This window comes from Girardinichthys multiradiatus, chromosome 8, assembly GCF_021462225.1.
Source record: "Girardinichthys multiradiatus isolate DD_20200921_A chromosome 8, DD_fGirMul_XY1, whole genome shotgun sequence".
NCBI lineage: Eukaryota > Metazoa > Chordata > Actinopteri > Cyprinodontiformes > Goodeidae > Girardinichthys > Girardinichthys multiradiatus.
This window is the reverse complement of record NC_061801.1, coordinates 29,891,951-29,910,671: the sequence shown is the minus strand read 5'-3', so window position 1 is coordinate 29,910,671 and position 18,721 is coordinate 29,891,951. Positions and strand designations below refer to the sequence as shown.

At 37.1% G+C, this 18,721-nt stretch overlaps 1 protein-coding gene across 2 annotated transcripts in view; it reads right to left on the bottom strand.

Moving 5' to 3' along the window:
- Positions 1 to 214: 214 nt before the first annotated feature.
- mmp17a (matrix metallopeptidase 17a) overlaps positions 215 to 18,721 on the bottom strand; it is a 159,527-nt gene continuing 141,020 nt past the window's right edge. For both annotated transcript variants that reach the window (XM_047372004.1, XM_047372005.1), the window contains exons 9-11: positions 16,790 to 16,942; positions 16,410 to 16,667; positions 215 to 1,454 (exon numbers count right to left, since the gene is read on the bottom strand). In XM_047372004.1, the coding sequence (XP_047227960.1) occupies positions 1,129 to 1,454; positions 16,410 to 16,667; positions 16,790 to 16,942 (737 nt within the window). In that variant the 3' untranslated portion in view covers positions 215 to 1,128. The remainder of the gene's footprint in view (positions 1,455 to 16,409; positions 16,668 to 16,789; positions 16,943 to 18,721) is intronic.

The window sequence follows — 18,721 nt, the reverse complement described above, 5'->3', positions numbered from 1 at the left end:
ATCTGATGAGGCAGATTGATAGAGCGAATCTTTATTTAGCCTGTTAACTTCCACCACTCCAAGGATGCATTGACTTTTTGAACTGGCTAATGGTAATCTGAAATTTTCTACTGCAGATAAGGGAACATTTACTGATAATAACTTTACAGATGCTTACTGCTAAACTGCTATCTAAACTAACCTTTTTAAAAAAGATTTATCAAGAGCGATAGGTTGCACTTCTTCAGTTTCCAAACCATGGCCATTGGAGTTTATTTGTGAAAATAAAACTTTCAAAACAACCAATTTATGTAGAATCCTTCATTCAGCATGTTGACCAGAAGTGCAACGTATAGGGAAGGGACAGCACTGCATTATTCTATTCTAATAAAAACAACTTTTAACTGTAGGACTATAAAACTTTTTGAATCCTTATAACTGGCCCATGCCTACAGGACAGATTACTGAAAGTAACCAGTAAAAAAGACACTGGCAGTAAATCAGTAGAATATTGTGAAAAAATGATTTCATTCTGATGAAGAGCTACATTTTACTTGCACAACATCAAAAAGCAAACACCCGTAGGATTAGCATTAAAGTATTATGTTCTATTGTTCAGTATTTTGTTATATTGCATTAAATTATTATTATTATTTTAAGATACAGCTTTTTGGTGAGTAAGAAGCTGTAATTTCCAAACCTGTGTCAGTTTTGACATGAATACTCTCAACCTCTAGCAGTTTGACCCCTCAGCTTATATTCGTATAACTGAATACCCCCCAAAGCAAGTCCATTCAAATATGCAATGACAAAACCACCTTCATCTGAACATTCTGCTCTACTTAGCCTTCTTAGCATGGATGAGGCCATTTGGAGAGTAAATAACTTGTATTTCTGTGCAACGCAGCGTATGAAACACCTAATACTGTCACTGGTATTAACTGATAATTGTTTGTAGAATGACTACTGCAAGGCTGTTTAAGTGACCATAAGTGAAATAAATAACTCCCGAGAAATAAAGAGAACAAAACAAATAAAATAAACTGTATTTATATGATCAAATTCTTCCAGTTTATTTTTTTTGCTGAGCATCCACTAATCAGTCTGTCTCTAGCACTCAACAAAAGGACTTAATCCCATGACTCAGCATCATAGCAGATCTGAGCGTAAGGTCAGTAAGAGCGTCCAAAGAGGTGGCAGCAGCCAAACTGGAGATGGGGATAGGTGGATGCCCAAAGGCGAGGCGGTGTCAGAGGTGCAGGAGCACACCTCATATCCGTTCTCTGCATGGTCTGAGTGGCCGTGAATGTTGACCCTCGTTTCCGTGTTTTTGGCTTCCGTGTCTGGAGAGTCCGACTGCATCTCAGTGCAGAGCAGCCAGTCCTTTGCAATCAGGCGGGGATATCCTGCCTCTGCCTCCATGTCACTGCCCGGCACTCGCCAGTACTCCTTTCCCTTGAAAAAATAGGATGATCCTTCAGGATAGAGATAGAAAACATGGTTTGTATTAAGTTTTATTTTAAGCACAGGAACTCAACAGAATATAAAGAAAAAAATCAGGACCTTGGAAAAGCACTTTTCCATTTTTTCTCATATTGTCATATTGCAACCATAAACTTTCATGCATTATTTTTATTCTTTTTTATTATTTTAAGTTGTGAATAATTAAAAAGTGGAAAGAACAGGATACAAATAAATGTCTGAAAGGTTTGTCATGGATTTGTATTTACCACCCTTATATTCCACTTACAATCCACTAACCTAGCTTTTATAGAAGAGTGCCAATAAAGGAAGCATTGTTGAAAGAAAGCCACAAGAAGACACCAAAGAATTTAAAGAATTTGCTCAAGTCGGATGTAACCAAATTATTTGGCAGAGATGCAAAATGCAATGTTTGGTGAAAAACCGATACTGCATACCACTCTGAACACATAGCCACCACAGAGAAACATGGTGGTGGTGATTTAATTTTTTTTTGTAAACCAGGGACAGGGAAACTTGAAATGGCAATGAAATGATCATCCGAGTGTAAGAAAGGCCCAGTCAAAGTCCAGATATAAATACAATTAAGGAATCTGTAGTTTCAAACTTTATGAGCACAGATGATCTCCTTCCTATCTGACTGAGCTTGAATTACTTTGCAAAGAACCATGGTCAACAATTTTATTCTACAGATGTACAAAGCTGACAGAAATATACTCTTAAAGACCCGCAGCTATAATTGCAGCAAATTGTTGTTCAACATTGAATCAGAATCAGAGAGCTTGAATTGAAGTACACACAATACTCTTCAGATTTTTATTTGCAAAAAATAAATAAATAAAAATCATGTATCCACTTCCTTTGATTTATGCACTACTTTCTTTCATTCGATGAGATAAAAGTGCTTTATGCAGTGCACTGTAGGAGAAAACGTTTCATTTGCCCTTAATGCTGAGAAGGAGCAAAGCTGCTGTTTCCACATTAAAACATCAGCACACGTAGATGCATTTGTTGGAGTTTCAGAATGATATCATTAGAGAGAAAGGTGAGGGGAAGAAAATGACTCAAAATGGGAGTTTACAAGGAGACCAACGCAAAGACCTGATTTTGTGCCTAGAACTGCAAAAAAAAAAATCACAAAAGTAATGAGCGGAAAATGGTCATTATCCCAAGAAGGAAATGCGCTTGTTAGCTCAGTGTACATAATGAGCTATTAGCATGAGCGAGCTGGTCAGAGGCCTGGGTTTTATAAAGGTTGGGAGAGATTGCACTAAATCTGCAGGAATAAATTCCCATTTTTCCTTAAGACAACCTACAATGGTGCAATGCGTGTGGCTGTTTGTGTGCTTAGGGATGTCTAATGAATACTGCAAATGAAGTCAGCCTCTTTATGGCATGTGTTTAGAATTCCAAGGAGGGTAACAGCTGAAAAAAGTGCAGAGTAACTGCTTTGAGCTGAAAATGTACACGTTTGTTATGGTTATAATTACCCAACTATGCAGAGTTTTCCCTCATGATCGTGTGCTGTTGATCAATAACTCAAATTTATTTCAATATTGGTCAGGTTTGTCAAAAGCATAGCTTTGCATGGTAAGAGCAGCAGCGAAAATTAATGCAAGATTTTATTTAGTAAAATCCAGCTGGAGTGCAACTAATGCATTTAAATTCATGCTGATCAATTTTTTATGTTGCGAATGTGTATCAGAAAATTATACAGTGGTAAGGTATTACATATGTATGTTCCAGAGACTGGATGGATGGATGGATGGATGGAGAAATTGCCAAATGGATGAATGGATACATTGGATGGATGGACTGAAGGATTGATGGAAGCATGGACGAACGGATGGCCAAATGGCAGGATGGATTCAACTTTTTAAGACAATAAAAATCCTGATTTTTTTTGTCCATGGTCAACCAGACCTAGAAGTATTTAAATTCTTTATGTTTTGTGACTGTGTAGAGACCCCAGCTTAGAGCCTCAAGGTACAGTGTCCTGTATGTTTAACAGAATAGAAATTGGTGTGCCATTTAAAGGCTCCTGTTGAACTTGCTGACACTCTGAGGGGGTAATCCAGTCATTTAAAACAGCTAATTTGGAGCTCAGTAACATTTACAACATGTAGTGTAGTGGACCGAAGGATGATGATGGAAGATCACTGAACTAAGAATTGCTGCTTTTGGAGGGTTTCTTGAAATTAAGACTGAAAACGTTTAATTTAAATGGCTTATTTTTAAAGTCCAATGAGCTGGATTAACTAAAAGAAGAAATAACGTTTTTTCAATAAAACTAACAGACTACAGTCTGCAAATACAGAATCCAAACTTCGTTCCTCCTTCTTTGCATTTGCACAGTTATGGCTGTGTTCAGGAGAAGGGAGAGAGACTTCTGCTGGCTGCACTTCAAACTACTAAATCAAACAAAAAAATAATTTAATAATGTTGCACAGCAATTAAAGTTCTAAAGCAGACATCAGTTATGTCAAAATCTTTACACACACTATTACCAAGCACAAATATCCTGTATCAGTGGCTGATGTCTAAAAACACTTGCTGTGCAAGGTTTGCAGATGAAAATCATCCCCAGCACCACAAGAAACAACAGATATATAGGCGAGCGTGTCCCTGTGGAGAAATACACCAGGAACACCTCTAGTGCGTCATAAGCTATAATTATGATATTTAAAAAAAATTTAATATTCTCCTTAGTCTTTCCTCGTTATGCAAGTGTTGTTGCAACAATGCAAGAACTTGAAAATCTGACTTATCATCAATGTTCTGTAATAACAGGTAACCTTTCTCCAGCATCTGAGGGACAAAGCAGATGTCACAACCATGATGATGTGATACTTTTACAGTGGCATTCTCCCTCACTAAATGATCACATGTATATGACTAAATCAATGAATTTTAAACTGCAAATCTATAAATTTTTAACATATTCATATTTTATATCTCAGCACCCATCTTTATGGGGCCTTTCAGATAAAGGCCCCATATTGGTCCCTGTTTATTAGGTCCTTAAACTCTTTTATTTATTCTCTGATGGCTGTTTTAGGTTGCATCGAGTTCATTGTCTGCATAGCCCTCAGGGTTTCTTAATGTGTGGTGGAATAAATTTAACACAAGTTTTTAAAGTTTCAATATGGCAATGCTTCAGGGAGGAAATATTTTATGAAGAACATCAACTTTATTATTACAGCAGATGATTCAAAACTACAGCTGAACTCTGTGACTTCCTCATGTGTTTTGAACCTAGAGACATTCTAACCATTAATTGTAGCAATCTAAAGAACCTCTGTGAGTCAATGTGTCACTCAATCCCTATATTTTAGATTAGCACAATGAAATGAAGTACAAATTCTCCTATTTATTTTGATGAAACTGTATAAGAAGCATAACTGCATTCTACTGTAACGCCTATAAAATACTAAAACAATAAGTATTCTTAACACACTGAATGCTGTGTCCAATAATCACAGTCTCCGGTTGGCTGCCCATTAAGCATTTTGTCAGTTTGTATCTAGAAGTCCCACAGGTTCTTAGCTTGGTTGTTTTCCACCACCAATGTCAATAAGTGTCAGTGAACTTTTAATCACGAAACCATAACTTTCTGTTTTCCTGGAGTATAAATATGATATATGAACTGTGACTTTTTCTTAGCAAATTTAAAAATGTAGAAGACAAAAAAACATGTCATTGAAGAAAGGTAGACGTGTTGATCTTCCACCCTCAGCTAGTAAATTTTTATATTCAGAGGAATAATTAAAAAGGTTAAAGGAAATCATAAACTGTTTAAAATAATCAGTAGGTTGATTTAGTCCATATTTGTCTATCTATCCAAAAAAAGCAGACCGAAGCAATGTGCTGTATCATCCCCAGACAGGATGTGAGCCCCAAATCCAGCTCCCCACTGAAGAGGATAATACGGCTCGTGCGCTTGAGTCCCCAGACGGCGCAGCCACAGAACCACAGCCAAGCTCCCCGAAAGACAGCCTGGAGCAGTGGTCCCCCTTCGGGACTCCAAAGGGACTTGACATCCCGGAAGAAGAAGAAACAGTCCTCCTAGCTGTGGGACTAAAAATTCAGGGGTCTTAAAAGCACGGAGACATGTTTGCCAGTTTTCGGCGGCTGCAGCCCAAGAGATGTTTTGTTGGTGTTGTTCGGGATCCCAGTCCCAAGAAGTGCTGCATTTCCTCCAAACAACCTCCCTAGCGCAAGTTCCCCACAAACACAACCTTTGCATTAATTGCCCCCAGGTGCATGGAATGTTTTTCAGATCATATCTTACAACTGATGGGTATGATGGCATCTATGATAGCAGTAGTACCACTCTGCCTACTGAAGATGTGCCAGTTCCAGGCGTGGACCCACCCCACCGGTAGTGTGTGCATGGCATCACCGCTGCAGAAAGCTAACGATAACCACTGCATGAGGTTCCCTTGGCAGGAACCACAACTGTTGTGACGATGTTCACCAATAGGGAGAGCTACTTTTCGCAAGATGGTATCAACGGATGCCTCCCCAAGGGGTTGGGGGGATCTGTGGAATGGCGTGGCGATGGGGGGGTTTGGACACCAGTTCAATCCAAGCTTCACATAAACTACCTGGACCTCACAGCAGTTTTGCTGGCTCTGAAACCTTTCTACCAAGTTCTGTCAGACCAGCATGTTCTGGTCAGGACAGACAAAACCATTGTGATTTCACACAAACATACAGGGGGGACTCACTCACTTCCTCACCTAAAGCTATCACAAATCCTCTTGCAGTGGTGCAGCATACACTTTATGTATATCTACACTTTCTGCCCTGACTGGATGGCCACCGTCGCCCACGTCCAAAACTGCCACTGTGTACTTGACTTTTTTTTTTCAGAATCACAAAAAAAGCATTTGACAACTAGATTTGTTTTCAACTAAATTTTCATGGACCACCTCTTTGGGTTGGGAATTAGCAAACGTTCTGGTCCCCACCAGAAATCAAACTAAATAACAAATATGATAATGAAAATATATTTATTCTGTTAACAACACATCAAAAAGCAGTACTTAGAAATACAAAACTAGATTAGTTGTTAATGTTTGTGTTTTTTTTATTATACGTGTTATTTATTAATTATAGGCGGGCCACAAGTCTCATCTACTGTTACGCACAATTCAATTCAAATTATTTAATTAATGAGCACATATCACCTTAAGGCACTTTAAGATACAAACCGACCCCATTGATTGCTAGCTATGTAAATCCAATTTTGTCCAAGTTCATTTGAAATCAATCAAAATCTTTCAATCCAATCAAATATTATTCTATTAAATATACCAAAAAAAAAAATCCTCACTGAGAGCAAAGGAATTAAAATTACTTGTTTGTCTGTACAAACTTGGCAATAAAGCTGATTCTGATTTTGATTCTGATCTTATAGTCAGATTCAGATTCAATTATAGTCCAGTTCAATTCCAATAATACAACACAGTCAAATTTCCCTTTCTCTATGGATTCTTACATTCTGTAAACGTTACTGCCATTGTCAGACATGATGAGCTCTGCTAACACTGACATTACCTCACATCATCCTTTAAAGCCTGGGAGTTGTCACAAAACAAATTGAGTATAAAGGGATGAGGGCATGGTGGGAGGAAGATCATACCTACCAACAGCACAAGCAACACACATATGCTCATTAGGTTGAAGTGAAGTATCCTAGGGGTGAATCAGCTGGGTTTTATTTAAATATTGGGCCAATTTAAAATGCCAGAATTAAAAAAATAATTAAAAAAACCCTCAAGACTTCCGTGGGCATTTTCAAAACCGTTGTAAGTCAGGCATACAAAACAGCAAATTCTTAACTTTTAGAAAAAAGACCTGTTTTTGATTAATATTCTGGTTTTAGCGAGAATTACTTCAATATCCATCTTTATGCCCCACTTGGCTTAGCATGTGCTGCTTTTTATTAAATGGAAAAATGCAAATGCCATCCCTGCAGAGAGCACTAGCTCAGAAAATCTGTGAGGCATGTGTGCTTTGGTAAAGGAAAGATCACAAAAGAAGGCCTGAATTATGTTTGGAAGGGACCATCAGTAATTGGTGATGACCTTTCTGAGCAACTGTCAAGCACTTTGTCAGTAAACTATAAACCAATTTGTGGTATTTAGAAGTAAACAAAACATCTGCCATCCATCTGGCTTCGAAAATCTCTTCATAAGATGTTTTCGGAAACTTCACAGAAAATAATCATCTTGAGGAACCTGGTTAATTGTACACAAACAGAAGGGAGCACCTGTGATGCCACAATGAAATGTTGTTCACCCTCAGCAGCTTGGTGACAGCAGATAAGTGCAGAAAACAATGGAGTGTTGACTGTGGCCGACCATGAGCTGTAAAACTACAAGCTGCAGTCTGAGTGAGGAGGGTATTCATACACACAGAAATCTTTATGAGCCAACACAGCTTGGAAGTCTAAAAAATATAGAAATGTAGCTAAAGACTGAATGTAGCAAAGTTGGGGCCAACCACAAATACAGTTTAAACAACCAAAACGTAACTGTGTTGGTTTCAAACATTTAAATAATTCAAAGACTTTGTTTACAAATTATAATTTGTAATAGTTTCTGTTTTTATAACATGCCAAATACTCACTAAGAATGAAAAAATACAACCCTTAAGGGCAAAACGTTTTCTTTCATAGACCGCTTTAAGATACTTCTTTATAAGAGATGTTTCATATACAGTTCCTTCCATAACCTTTGAAATTTTGAAATTTAATCAGGTTAAAAACGTAAATGAGGATTTGATGTAATATTGGTACATGGCTATGAAGACAAAAAAAAAAAAACCTTTACTCTGAAAATCCTAAATTAAATCCAGTGCAACCAGCTGCCTTCAGAAGTTACCTTCCTAACTAGTAAATAGAGTTTACCTGTGTGTGGTTTAATCTCAGTATAAATCCTGCTGCTCTGTGAAGGCTCCTGAGGTTTGTTAGAGAACAAACAGTGAAGACCAATGAAATGGTTAATGGACAAAATTTATGTAGTGCTTTTCCAATCATACCAACCACTGAAAGCACTTTACACTACAGCCACGTTCACCCAATCGCAAACGTGCACACATTCGTACGCCGACACACATTGGTAGGCAACCTAAGGTTAAGTGCCCTGCCCAGAGGGGATATTGAATTGAAACCACAACTTTCAGATTTCAACATGTCTACTCTACCCACTGAGCCACAGTCAACACAGCAAATAGCTCAGGGGTGAAGTTGTGGATAATATTAAAGCAGGATTAGGTTTTTCATCATCCAAAAAGCAAAAAACAGCAAACCTACTGGGTCCGTCCACCTTAATTGACAGGCCTGGCAAGGCTGAGGTGATAGGACGATGGATGGATGGAGCTAAAAACAGGTCAAAGAGGCGGCAAAAAACTTGAGGCTAAGGAAAAGGTTTACCTTCCAAAAAGACAATGACATACAGCCAAAGCTAGAATTTATTGGCTAAGACTGAAGTATAATCAGGTGTAAGCATGGGCTAGTCAAAGTCCAGACCTAAACTCATCTGAGAATGGGCTACATTCAGACTAAAGACTCAATGATCCCATTTCCACAATGAAACACAAATTATTGTAGATTTGAAAAATGCAGATCTGTTTAGGTTTTAAATACATCAAACGTGGCTTGGTTGGAGTAAGGGGGAGTCAGGTTTAGCCTGAACCGGCTCAGTTATGGTTGAGGTGCAAACACAACCTCCATTTCTGCTACCTGTATGACTCCTTCTCTTTTCCAATGGTTATAATCAGTCTGACAGAGGGAGGTATCCCAATCCTTGTGGTTTTTAGTATAACAATGACCATCAGTGGGACCCTTTGTGGGGTTCCTTGAGACGACATTGTTGTAAATAAGCGCCGTTTAATTAAATAATCTGAACTGAAACTATCTGTGTAGTTATGCAGCTATAGGCTTAGGCTGCTGGAGGACATAACGACCACTTTCACCCTCTTCGTTACATTCTCACACTACTCTCCAATTTTGCATTATTTGCTGTTATTTCAGCTTTTAACCTTGTTCTTTCTATTCTCTTCCTAGAAGATACACCTGGCCTGACTCTGTGTCTACCTGTGACACCTTTCTGGAGAGGGGAATCGTCCGAGCTTCTGCTGGCAACAACTTAATGCTCACCCTCTACCGATGATCCACATAGCCCTGTCTTTTAGTGTTTAACCCTTTCTCTCTCCTATACATGGCGATACTATACTGAGCTTAACTGTAACAAACTCTATGTGCTCTCTTTCAGACTCTAACCTTGAAAACTGGCTCAGAGTTTATCTGTTCTTTCTTTCTAGGTGAAACGACTAAAGGAGCTACATCCATTAACATTTACTTTTCCTTCCCATAGAAAGTACTCCTGGATCAGTGCTTCTGTGTTCTTTTTGTGTCTCTGCTCTGTTCTCTCAAACCCCCAGTCAGTCATGGCAGATGGCTGCTCACACTGAGCCTGGTTCTGCTGGAGGTTTCTTCCTATTAAAAGGGAGTTTTTCCTCTCCACTGTCGCTTCATGCATGCTCAGTATGAGGGATTGTTGCAAAGTCGACGCCAGTCACTGTCCACTGTCTCTACATGCTCATCCGGGAGGAGTGAATGCTGCAAGTCACTGACTGGATGCAATCTGCTGGGTTTCCTTAGATAGAAAAACTTTTTATCCAATTTGAATAAAAAACTAACTCCGACTGCACTGTTCAATGGTTAGGATTAATTGGAATGTATGTACCTGACTGTTGTGAAGTGCCTTGAGACAACATGTGTTGTGAATTGGCGCTATATAAATAAAACTGAATTGAATTGAATTTTATTCACACAAATACCTTTTACAAAAACTGAAAAAATCTATATAAATCTAGCAGTTGTGTGAAATGTAGACAGGTGCATTTTTGATCAAAAGCACTCTCCGTGGGCTTTTTACAATTAGATCAAAGAGCAGGTACATTGTCCTGAATCAAATGTTACATACAGACATAAATTCAGAGTTGGAAAAATATCAAAACACTGCAACAAAGTAAACATTTGGAGGCTCAGGCTTAGAGAAATTAAGTCCTGCTAAAGGACAATCAGATCTTCATAAGCTGATCCATCACAGAGTTTTCAAGTTATTCTCAAATACCATGTGGATGGTAAAGCACTCAGCTCCTTGTGAAAAATAACAAACACCTATCACCAGCTGCAAACAACAATTTTTGTTTCAGTTTTACTAGGCACTTCCAGGAGCAAGTACTGCCTAACCTGCAGAATCAAGAAACAACTTTTAGAACCTGTCTGACAACAGGAAGTATGCTACAAAATCTATAATAGTAACATTACATCATGCCACAATGTGAATAAAGAACAAGAGCAAGAACAAGTTAGAAAATAAGATGGTTGCATAGTGTCCTAATCAAAGTTCAGACTTTGCTATGACCTAAACTTAAACAGGTATGCCATGCTGGAAGAGCAGTGTTGATACCTCAGCAATGGATTAAGCAAGAGCCAACAGCGGAGGCACTGCGCTTGAATGTCTCCTTGCGGGCAAGAAGGCATAACTCTTCAACTTGGATCCACTTTGACTACAGGCCGACAGTCGAAAACCCGCCGATCAAGCATTACAAAATAAAATTTTGATCTGATCCAGCGTTCATATGAAAGGGATTAAGTACATTGCTTGAGTTTTCTTTCTGAGGCCTACAGAAGTAACCTGTGTTCCAGAGAGCTACCACCAGAAACGTCTCTAATTAAGAGATGGTGTTTGGGCAGAGAAAATGAGTTTAGGAAGAAAGAATCTAAATATAGTTTTTTCATGATGTTTTGCCAATGTTTGTGTTGAGAAAACTCAGCTACCTAAGTGCTAGCACACTATCTGCTCAGTCAATGTAAATAAGCCTCTCAGTACTGAGGGTAATTATTGTTCTGTGTTGTCCTGTCAAGACAACTCTATTTAGAAGGAGGGTTTTAAATGCAGCTCGGCCATAACGCAGCATCAACGCTCATGCATTTTAATCATTTTATTAATGGTATTTTAAAGGTACATGTTTGACTATAAGCAAGCAATAGGCTTTCTTTGGTTAGCTGAAACCACTAACAGCTAGCGCCACCATCTTATGAGTCCATAGGGTGTTCCTTGTTGCCTGGTGAGGGCTAGTTAAGAATCAACAGTCCAGAAAGGTTGTTACATTCCAATCTAGGAAATATATTTCCTTAATAATATTTCCTTGAATATTATTGTACTTAATAAAGACATCTAATTAAACACTATCGAGAATTAATTATTCAGAAAGTTGGCTTTTATTCAGCTAATTATTCTTTAAAATATAAAAAATTTTTAAATAATGTTTTATTTGCTCTTCTGACCTTGCACTGTGGAAGATATACCAACTATTGTTCTAAATTAGTTCTAAGACTAACTTAATCCCATTTCAAGGTTCCTCAAGATAATCCTTGGTTCTCAAATATAAATAACATAATGTTGCATCATTTTATCGGTCATGGTTTTTAACCATCTTTGATTCCCTTGTTCCTCATTTATTTGTATAACTTTTTGATATATCTTATTTTTCATTCTGCTTGGTAGTTTTCGTTCAATAGTTGTAGTATAGTAAAGAGTTTGTAAATTGAAATATGTTTGACTTTGGGTTGAATTATTTTTGCTAATAAATTCTTATTTTAAGAAATTGTGTGAATTTATTCTGTGTGTGTGCAGTTTTGCAGTTCAGTAATGCCAGAGCTCGATTCAGCCTCCTCTCTATTGTCCTAATCCCACTGCCTTATTGGGCTGGTATTCACCGGACAACACTTAACAGACCGAATTATTATTAAATTAAATATTAAATAGTACAATCATAATAATAATCACAACAGCAGTAAGGATGAATTAAATCAATTCTGCTGAGTAGGGTGGGCAAACTCCATATAAAATGATGTAAAACACTCAAGGACAGCATAACAAGTTGACTTTATCACTCAGGTCCAGCTAGTTTTACATAGATTTCTGTCCATAATGAATTAAATCATCATTTAAAAACTGCTTTTTGCATTTACTCAACTTATTTTTGTCTAATATTAAAATTTGCCTCATTATCTGAATCATACAGCTGTGCCAAAAAAGTAAAAACAGAAGAAATCTGCATGGGGACAAATACTTCTTCACAGAATTATATGCACTGTTACATCTCTCATGCCTTTACCTAATTACCATTGGACAATGCAGCACATGAATTGACGTTCAAGTCAACAATGCCTAATGTCAAAATTGCACAGCCATCTATCCACAAGACAGCTACAAAGATTGCAGTGTTTACAATAAAGAATATATATTAATGAGAGCTATATCAAAATATGTAGAATTTAGGGTACCATGGTAGGTTTTCTTTTATTATTATTTTACTTTCTTTTCAGGTATACTTTGACTTTTAAAACCTATGATAACTAATAATTCCCTTATACATCAAATAAGAACAGATTTCTCCCCATCTTTAGCTCTCTTCTCCCTGCAACTCTTTTTCTTTGCTCTAACCACCAGAGCCAGACCACCTGTCAAATATGACATGTTTCTTCTTTGGGGAATAATTAATGGGGAAATCAGTACTGCAAAAAAATAGGAGTGAATTTGTTCAATTTATTTTGAACCATCCCTCTTGATTTTCTGTTCTATAAGCAAATGGAGTTCTGACATTTATTTAAGATAGACTGTCCCTCCCTTTTTGCATGGTAATAAAACCTACAAGTTTTTTAATAACAATGCAAATTTTCTGCCAGGAACAAAAACATCTGAGGTGAGATCTTAAATAACATAACTGTGTTCACAAAGCTTTATCTGAAACACTGAGACATCTAGAAAATATTCTTTTTAGGTTTGGGCTGTGAATGAAATCTGAAGAAAAGTATAAAACATGGTCACACGGATGTGTTCAGTGTGTTCTGTTAAGTAGATGTTGTATGTGACAGGTGCCGCTTTCAGCACTCACCACTGTAATCTGTACTCTTGTTAACTGGCCCTCACTCCCTTCACGTAGGTTGCAGCATAGGTGCTAGCATATTTACAAGACAATCATTGGTAAAACTCTTAACTTTCGCACACTTTTTAAAATGTCCAAAAACTGCTACAATTTATGTTTCAGTAACTTTATAACCACAATCATTCCAAAAGTCTGCACCACCAGACTCGTTCCTCATTTCAGTCTGTTGCCCGAAACAGCTGGAATGAACTGCAAAAAAGGCTGAAGCTTCGTACCATCATGCCAAAGTCTACTTTCAATATTTCCCAATTCACTGCAAATTATATTTCTAATGAGTGGACCTGCTGATTTCATTTGTATATATTTTATATAAATGGTGTTTTCTTCGTTTGTTTGTTTAAAATTTTTTTTCTCAATATAATAAGTGTGTCCTTGTTATTTAATGTGTTTGTAGTATTTGCTTTTACTGCTGTTTCTTGCCCAGGTCGGCATTGTAAATGAGTACTAGTTCCTAATCGTCTCACCTGGTTAAAAGAGGTTAAATAAATAAATGAAAATAGTCACTTGATTCAATATTGTTATGGAAAATACTGACTCGACTACCTTAACAGCAGTAATTACTTCCAGCCAAAACAAACAACAGTTACTCAATTACATTGACATGCAATTGTGCATATACGAGCTGAAATTAAATGTTTACAATTGATAGTAATGCTTCAAATACAATCTATGAAAGCATGAACTTGGGGACATAAATGATTAAAAAAATCACAGAACCTCTAATTTCCATACTAGCTTGATTAGTACAATGTAAAATACAGGTGTTTGCATTGATGTTTGCCTGTGTGGGTGGAAGCTGTGATTGCGATGAAAGGGTTTGCTGAAGAATTTTGAGGGCATAACTGAGCTGAAACATGTAGGCAGCCATAAAGTAAAATCAGCCGTTACTTTTATAGCATTTTGTCTTGCTCCTGTGACACACAAAGAAGTCTGAAACAAGCTTTACTTAATTTCTGTTGTAGCAACAGAAGATAGATATGCAGAAGATAATGTTGGACTCAACTGTGTGCAACAGGTTAAGGCTGAAGAAATGTTCTCTGTCTCACTTCTTTGATTAGATTAGAGAACCTGTCACCTTGTGAGACCATCGAGCTCATAGTGGCACCTTCTGAATTTATGACACCTGAGAGAAATTATTGTGTTTATGGTGGAAAGGTCAAAGCTCTTGTTGGCAATCTGTCTTATAAACCTTTTGTACTACACTGACCAAGTGTAATTGAAAAAAAACGTTTTCAGTATTTGAGCTTTAGCAGCTAATTTCTAAAAGGTTTATAGTCAAGACATTTTATTTTCCAAGAACACAGCATGTTTTATAGCTTCTGTTGTGGTGCATGTGGTCACATCATCTTCTCCAAGAGCATGTACAATAACTGCTGTTTGTGGAAGAATGCACTAATAAATTGTATAATGCTGAACAATGCTGGTATTGTCAAAGATTACTTGGCTTTCAAAAAAGTCCAAAATGTTAAAGAATCAATCTGGTTTGGACTTAATGTTAAAGAACAGATCTACCAGCAAATGTGCCCAAAATCTAAATACCAACCATGTGTGGTTTCAGACTCCTCGTTAAAATTACTTTTATTTTCTCCATAGTTTTTTAAAGGGTTCTCTGGGAGCCAAATTGACCTCCTTAAACAGAGTTCCTAATGGAAATTTGAATTTTTATTAGTCTTCCAGCTTAGTTTTCCCAGCTAAATAGTGAGCAGAGGTTAATAATTTCAAATCACCAAAAAAAGCTATCCACCTTAACCTGGCTTTGTGTGAAATATAATTTCACCTATTGTTAAATCATGAATAACTGATTAACCACATTTATTTTGCTTAATTTCATAAGCCACACTAAGTTCTAATTACTACCAGACCCGTAGAACCAAGAAACCACAAAAGAACAACTGGGCCAAGTTGGTTTGAATAACGTTTATGATGTCCCGAATTCGGACCTATTATATCATTTTTCCAAAGTCAAACCTGCAGTAGAGGTGTTTTATGTTGTAAATATCTGAATACAGAAACATAGACTTTAGTCTTTAGGCAGTAGGCAATGACAATCAACCTATGCTCTTTTGGGACAAATGTAGAATAGCCTGTCCCAGAATTGTATACTTAGAGGCACTGAGTAGGGGAAATATGGAAAAAGCACAAAATCAAACTCTAAATTGGTTCTGGAATATGCTGGAATCTATCACAAAGTAAGAAAAATATGGCAAAAACTACTCCATTTCTGTTAAAATTAAAAATAGCTGTCACACATATTTATAGCAATAACTAAAAAAAACTTTGAATTAGAGGTTAAAAATATGTTTTAAATATTGTATTTAAAAAAAACCTGAAAAACAAGGTAAAGCATCAAAACTGAATGGTGTTATATGTTTGTTTGGATGCTTGTATAATTTTGGCTCGAATCACTTAGCCAAACTTAGTTAAAATTGAAAAGGTGAAGTATAGTTAAATAAATCTTGGATGCAGATTCGCTTTGTCTTTAGAGGTGCATTCAGTGATATGGTTCTTTTACAGTCATATTCAATAAATTAGAATATGCTTTCAGATGAACGTCAGATTAAAAGCGCCTTATGAAAATAACAATTCTTAAGCAGGTATTAAACACGCTTTTCATTAACTCCATGTTTCTGTATTAATTTTTTTGGTCTGATGTAATATTATAATCTTAAATGTTGTGTTTCCATTCGCTGTATTTGGAAAACCATCATAATTAACAGATATAAAGGCTTGAAAACATCAGTCTGTGTGTAATTCATCTATAAAATATGTTTTACTTAGTGAATTGAGACCGAAATTAACCTTTCAATAATATTCAAATTTTTTTGAATGGGTCTGTATAGCATGTAAAACTTTACAGTTTACCTGCTTTGAAGTCATGTAAAAGAATAATGGAGTGTGAATCTTTTCTGGCTTCTCACCATCAGACCACCTCATGGCGTCATCCAGCTGTAGTGGCAGCCCTTTCCAAAGCATGTTGTCTTTGGGGTAGCCAAGGTCCATGTGTCGCAAGTGGTCATCATAGCGCCAGAAGTGGTTACCTTTGAAGAAGTAGGTTTTGTCGTTGTGCAACCAAACAAATGCTGCATCCACGGCTTCCACGGGCAGGCCAAAGTCACTAATTGGACGGGGGTAACCCTCCTCAACATTATTGTCTTTGAATACCCAGTACTTTTGACCTGAGGGTTCAGCACAAACATTATGAGTTTAGAATTAAATCATTATATTTATTTTCTTTAACAGACAGGCAAATAAAAAAATGGAAGTCAAGTGTACTTTTGAATCAGGAATAAATATTCACCTTTGAAAAATACAATTCTGTGGTCCCCTGGCCTCTCGTAAACAGCATCCACACTATCCAGATTGGGAGGAAGCCCCCTCCAGAAGCGATGAATGTGAGCAGGACGGAGAGAGACCAGATGCTTCTCTCTTGTTAGTCTCCAAAAGTACTTCCCTATAGGAACCAGAAGAGGCTTTGTTAAAGTTATTAAAAGAAAAGGCATGTTTAATTTGGTGGAATGTTGCCAAACTGTATGCGGGATGTACTAAATTTCCTTTTGGTTGCTTTCATCTAACCATCAAAACAACAACAAAAACAAAAAACAAATAACGTTTACATTGCAAAAACAAAATATGGAAAGAATGACAGAGAAAACTTAAAGAACTTGGTGATAATCTTGAATAATTGAGGTTTGGCATAAAATACTGTTCACTGTAATTGCATTTTCTAGACGTCAGCTACTGTACATCATGAGATCAAAATTCTTGTAAAGGTTAGTGTTTGATTAAGGCTGCTGTCACACTGTTTAGCTTGCCATCTATGTTAGTGTTTCTTAAACCATGTCTTACCAAGTTCTAAATGAGAAGAAGTGAAGCACATTTTATCGAACATGAAGTCCTGTCACATCTGTACATCCATGTCATATAAAGCACGTATACTGGTGCTAAAGTTTCAGTTTTCTAGCTCATCAGCACATTCTTGGCAGGATGTCACCATCCAATTCTTTCCCTGTACTTGACAATCTAGAGATAAAACTAAATGCAGTCTCTGAGCATTCCCAAGTGATCAATTAATTAACAGCTGAATTTATCAGAAACTAATCCAGAGTGCATTAGATGGAGCCATTCTGACCATTTAGCTTCTCATTATTCGCTATTAGCACATCTGGTGCTAATCCAGAAATCACTCACCCAGCATTTCAGTTCAATCTGTCTGTCCTTGTTTTAATGCTTTTACCATCTTTTCAGTTGGTATTATTTGCTGCTTCTGTTGGTCCAATTCTTTAAAAAAAAAATGTGTGCACTAGTGGCCTTTATTTCCTCAGTAAGTCAACAGGAAAGTGGTGAAGACATTCAACAAATGTGCCTGGACCTGGAGTTGAACAAGCTCACGGGCTGCGTTGAGAACTTAAAACCTCTATACATGGGTCGCACATTTTTACTGCTGCGCCACAGCCAGGTCCAATTCTTGCCTTTGTTCTTGAAGTCCTTTTTATGTGTTTTTTCTAACTTTTTTACTTGACTTACACCCTGTATCCCTTTTGCCTAGAATTTGGGTTCTCGGTTATCATAATTTACAACACTGTAATGGTGTATTATAGTACTATTACCAGGACTCACATCTACCAATCACTCTGGGTGCCACTTTTTCCCTTCCATCATGTCTCCTTTGGACCTTTGCTTTTTATTTTCTCCATGTTCTTCTATTTTTACTCCTCCTAACTCTAACTATTTGTTTCCTTCTTGTAAAATCCAACTGAAGCCTAGGCAGTTATACCTTTAACCTCTTTAAATATCTTCAAGACAAACAGACAAACACATATTTTCTCTAAATTGTGACACTGGACAAAACTCTCTTCCAGCAGATGGATGTCGCCATCTTTCATCTTGATGGAAAAAAGACCAATCACAACATCTAAGAGTGGTTTGTGAGGAGTAGCAATTCAGATTACATTCCCCTGGTTTAGTTTGTGGTGCAATGTAATCAAGACATAATGGGCTAAATATAAATTCAAAGAAAGAATGATTCAGAATACAAATCTAAATACAACTGACCCATCTAAATATTCAGCAAATTCCCTCACTTTTATCAAGGTAAACTTCTAAATCTATCAAAAAGTAAAGTTAAGTCTTCAGCAAGAAAACTACCTAAATACAATGAAACTACTTCTGTCAGGTTGACAAAGCAAATTGTCCAAGGGGATATCCCGCTGCCGTCTTTCAGTATTGAACG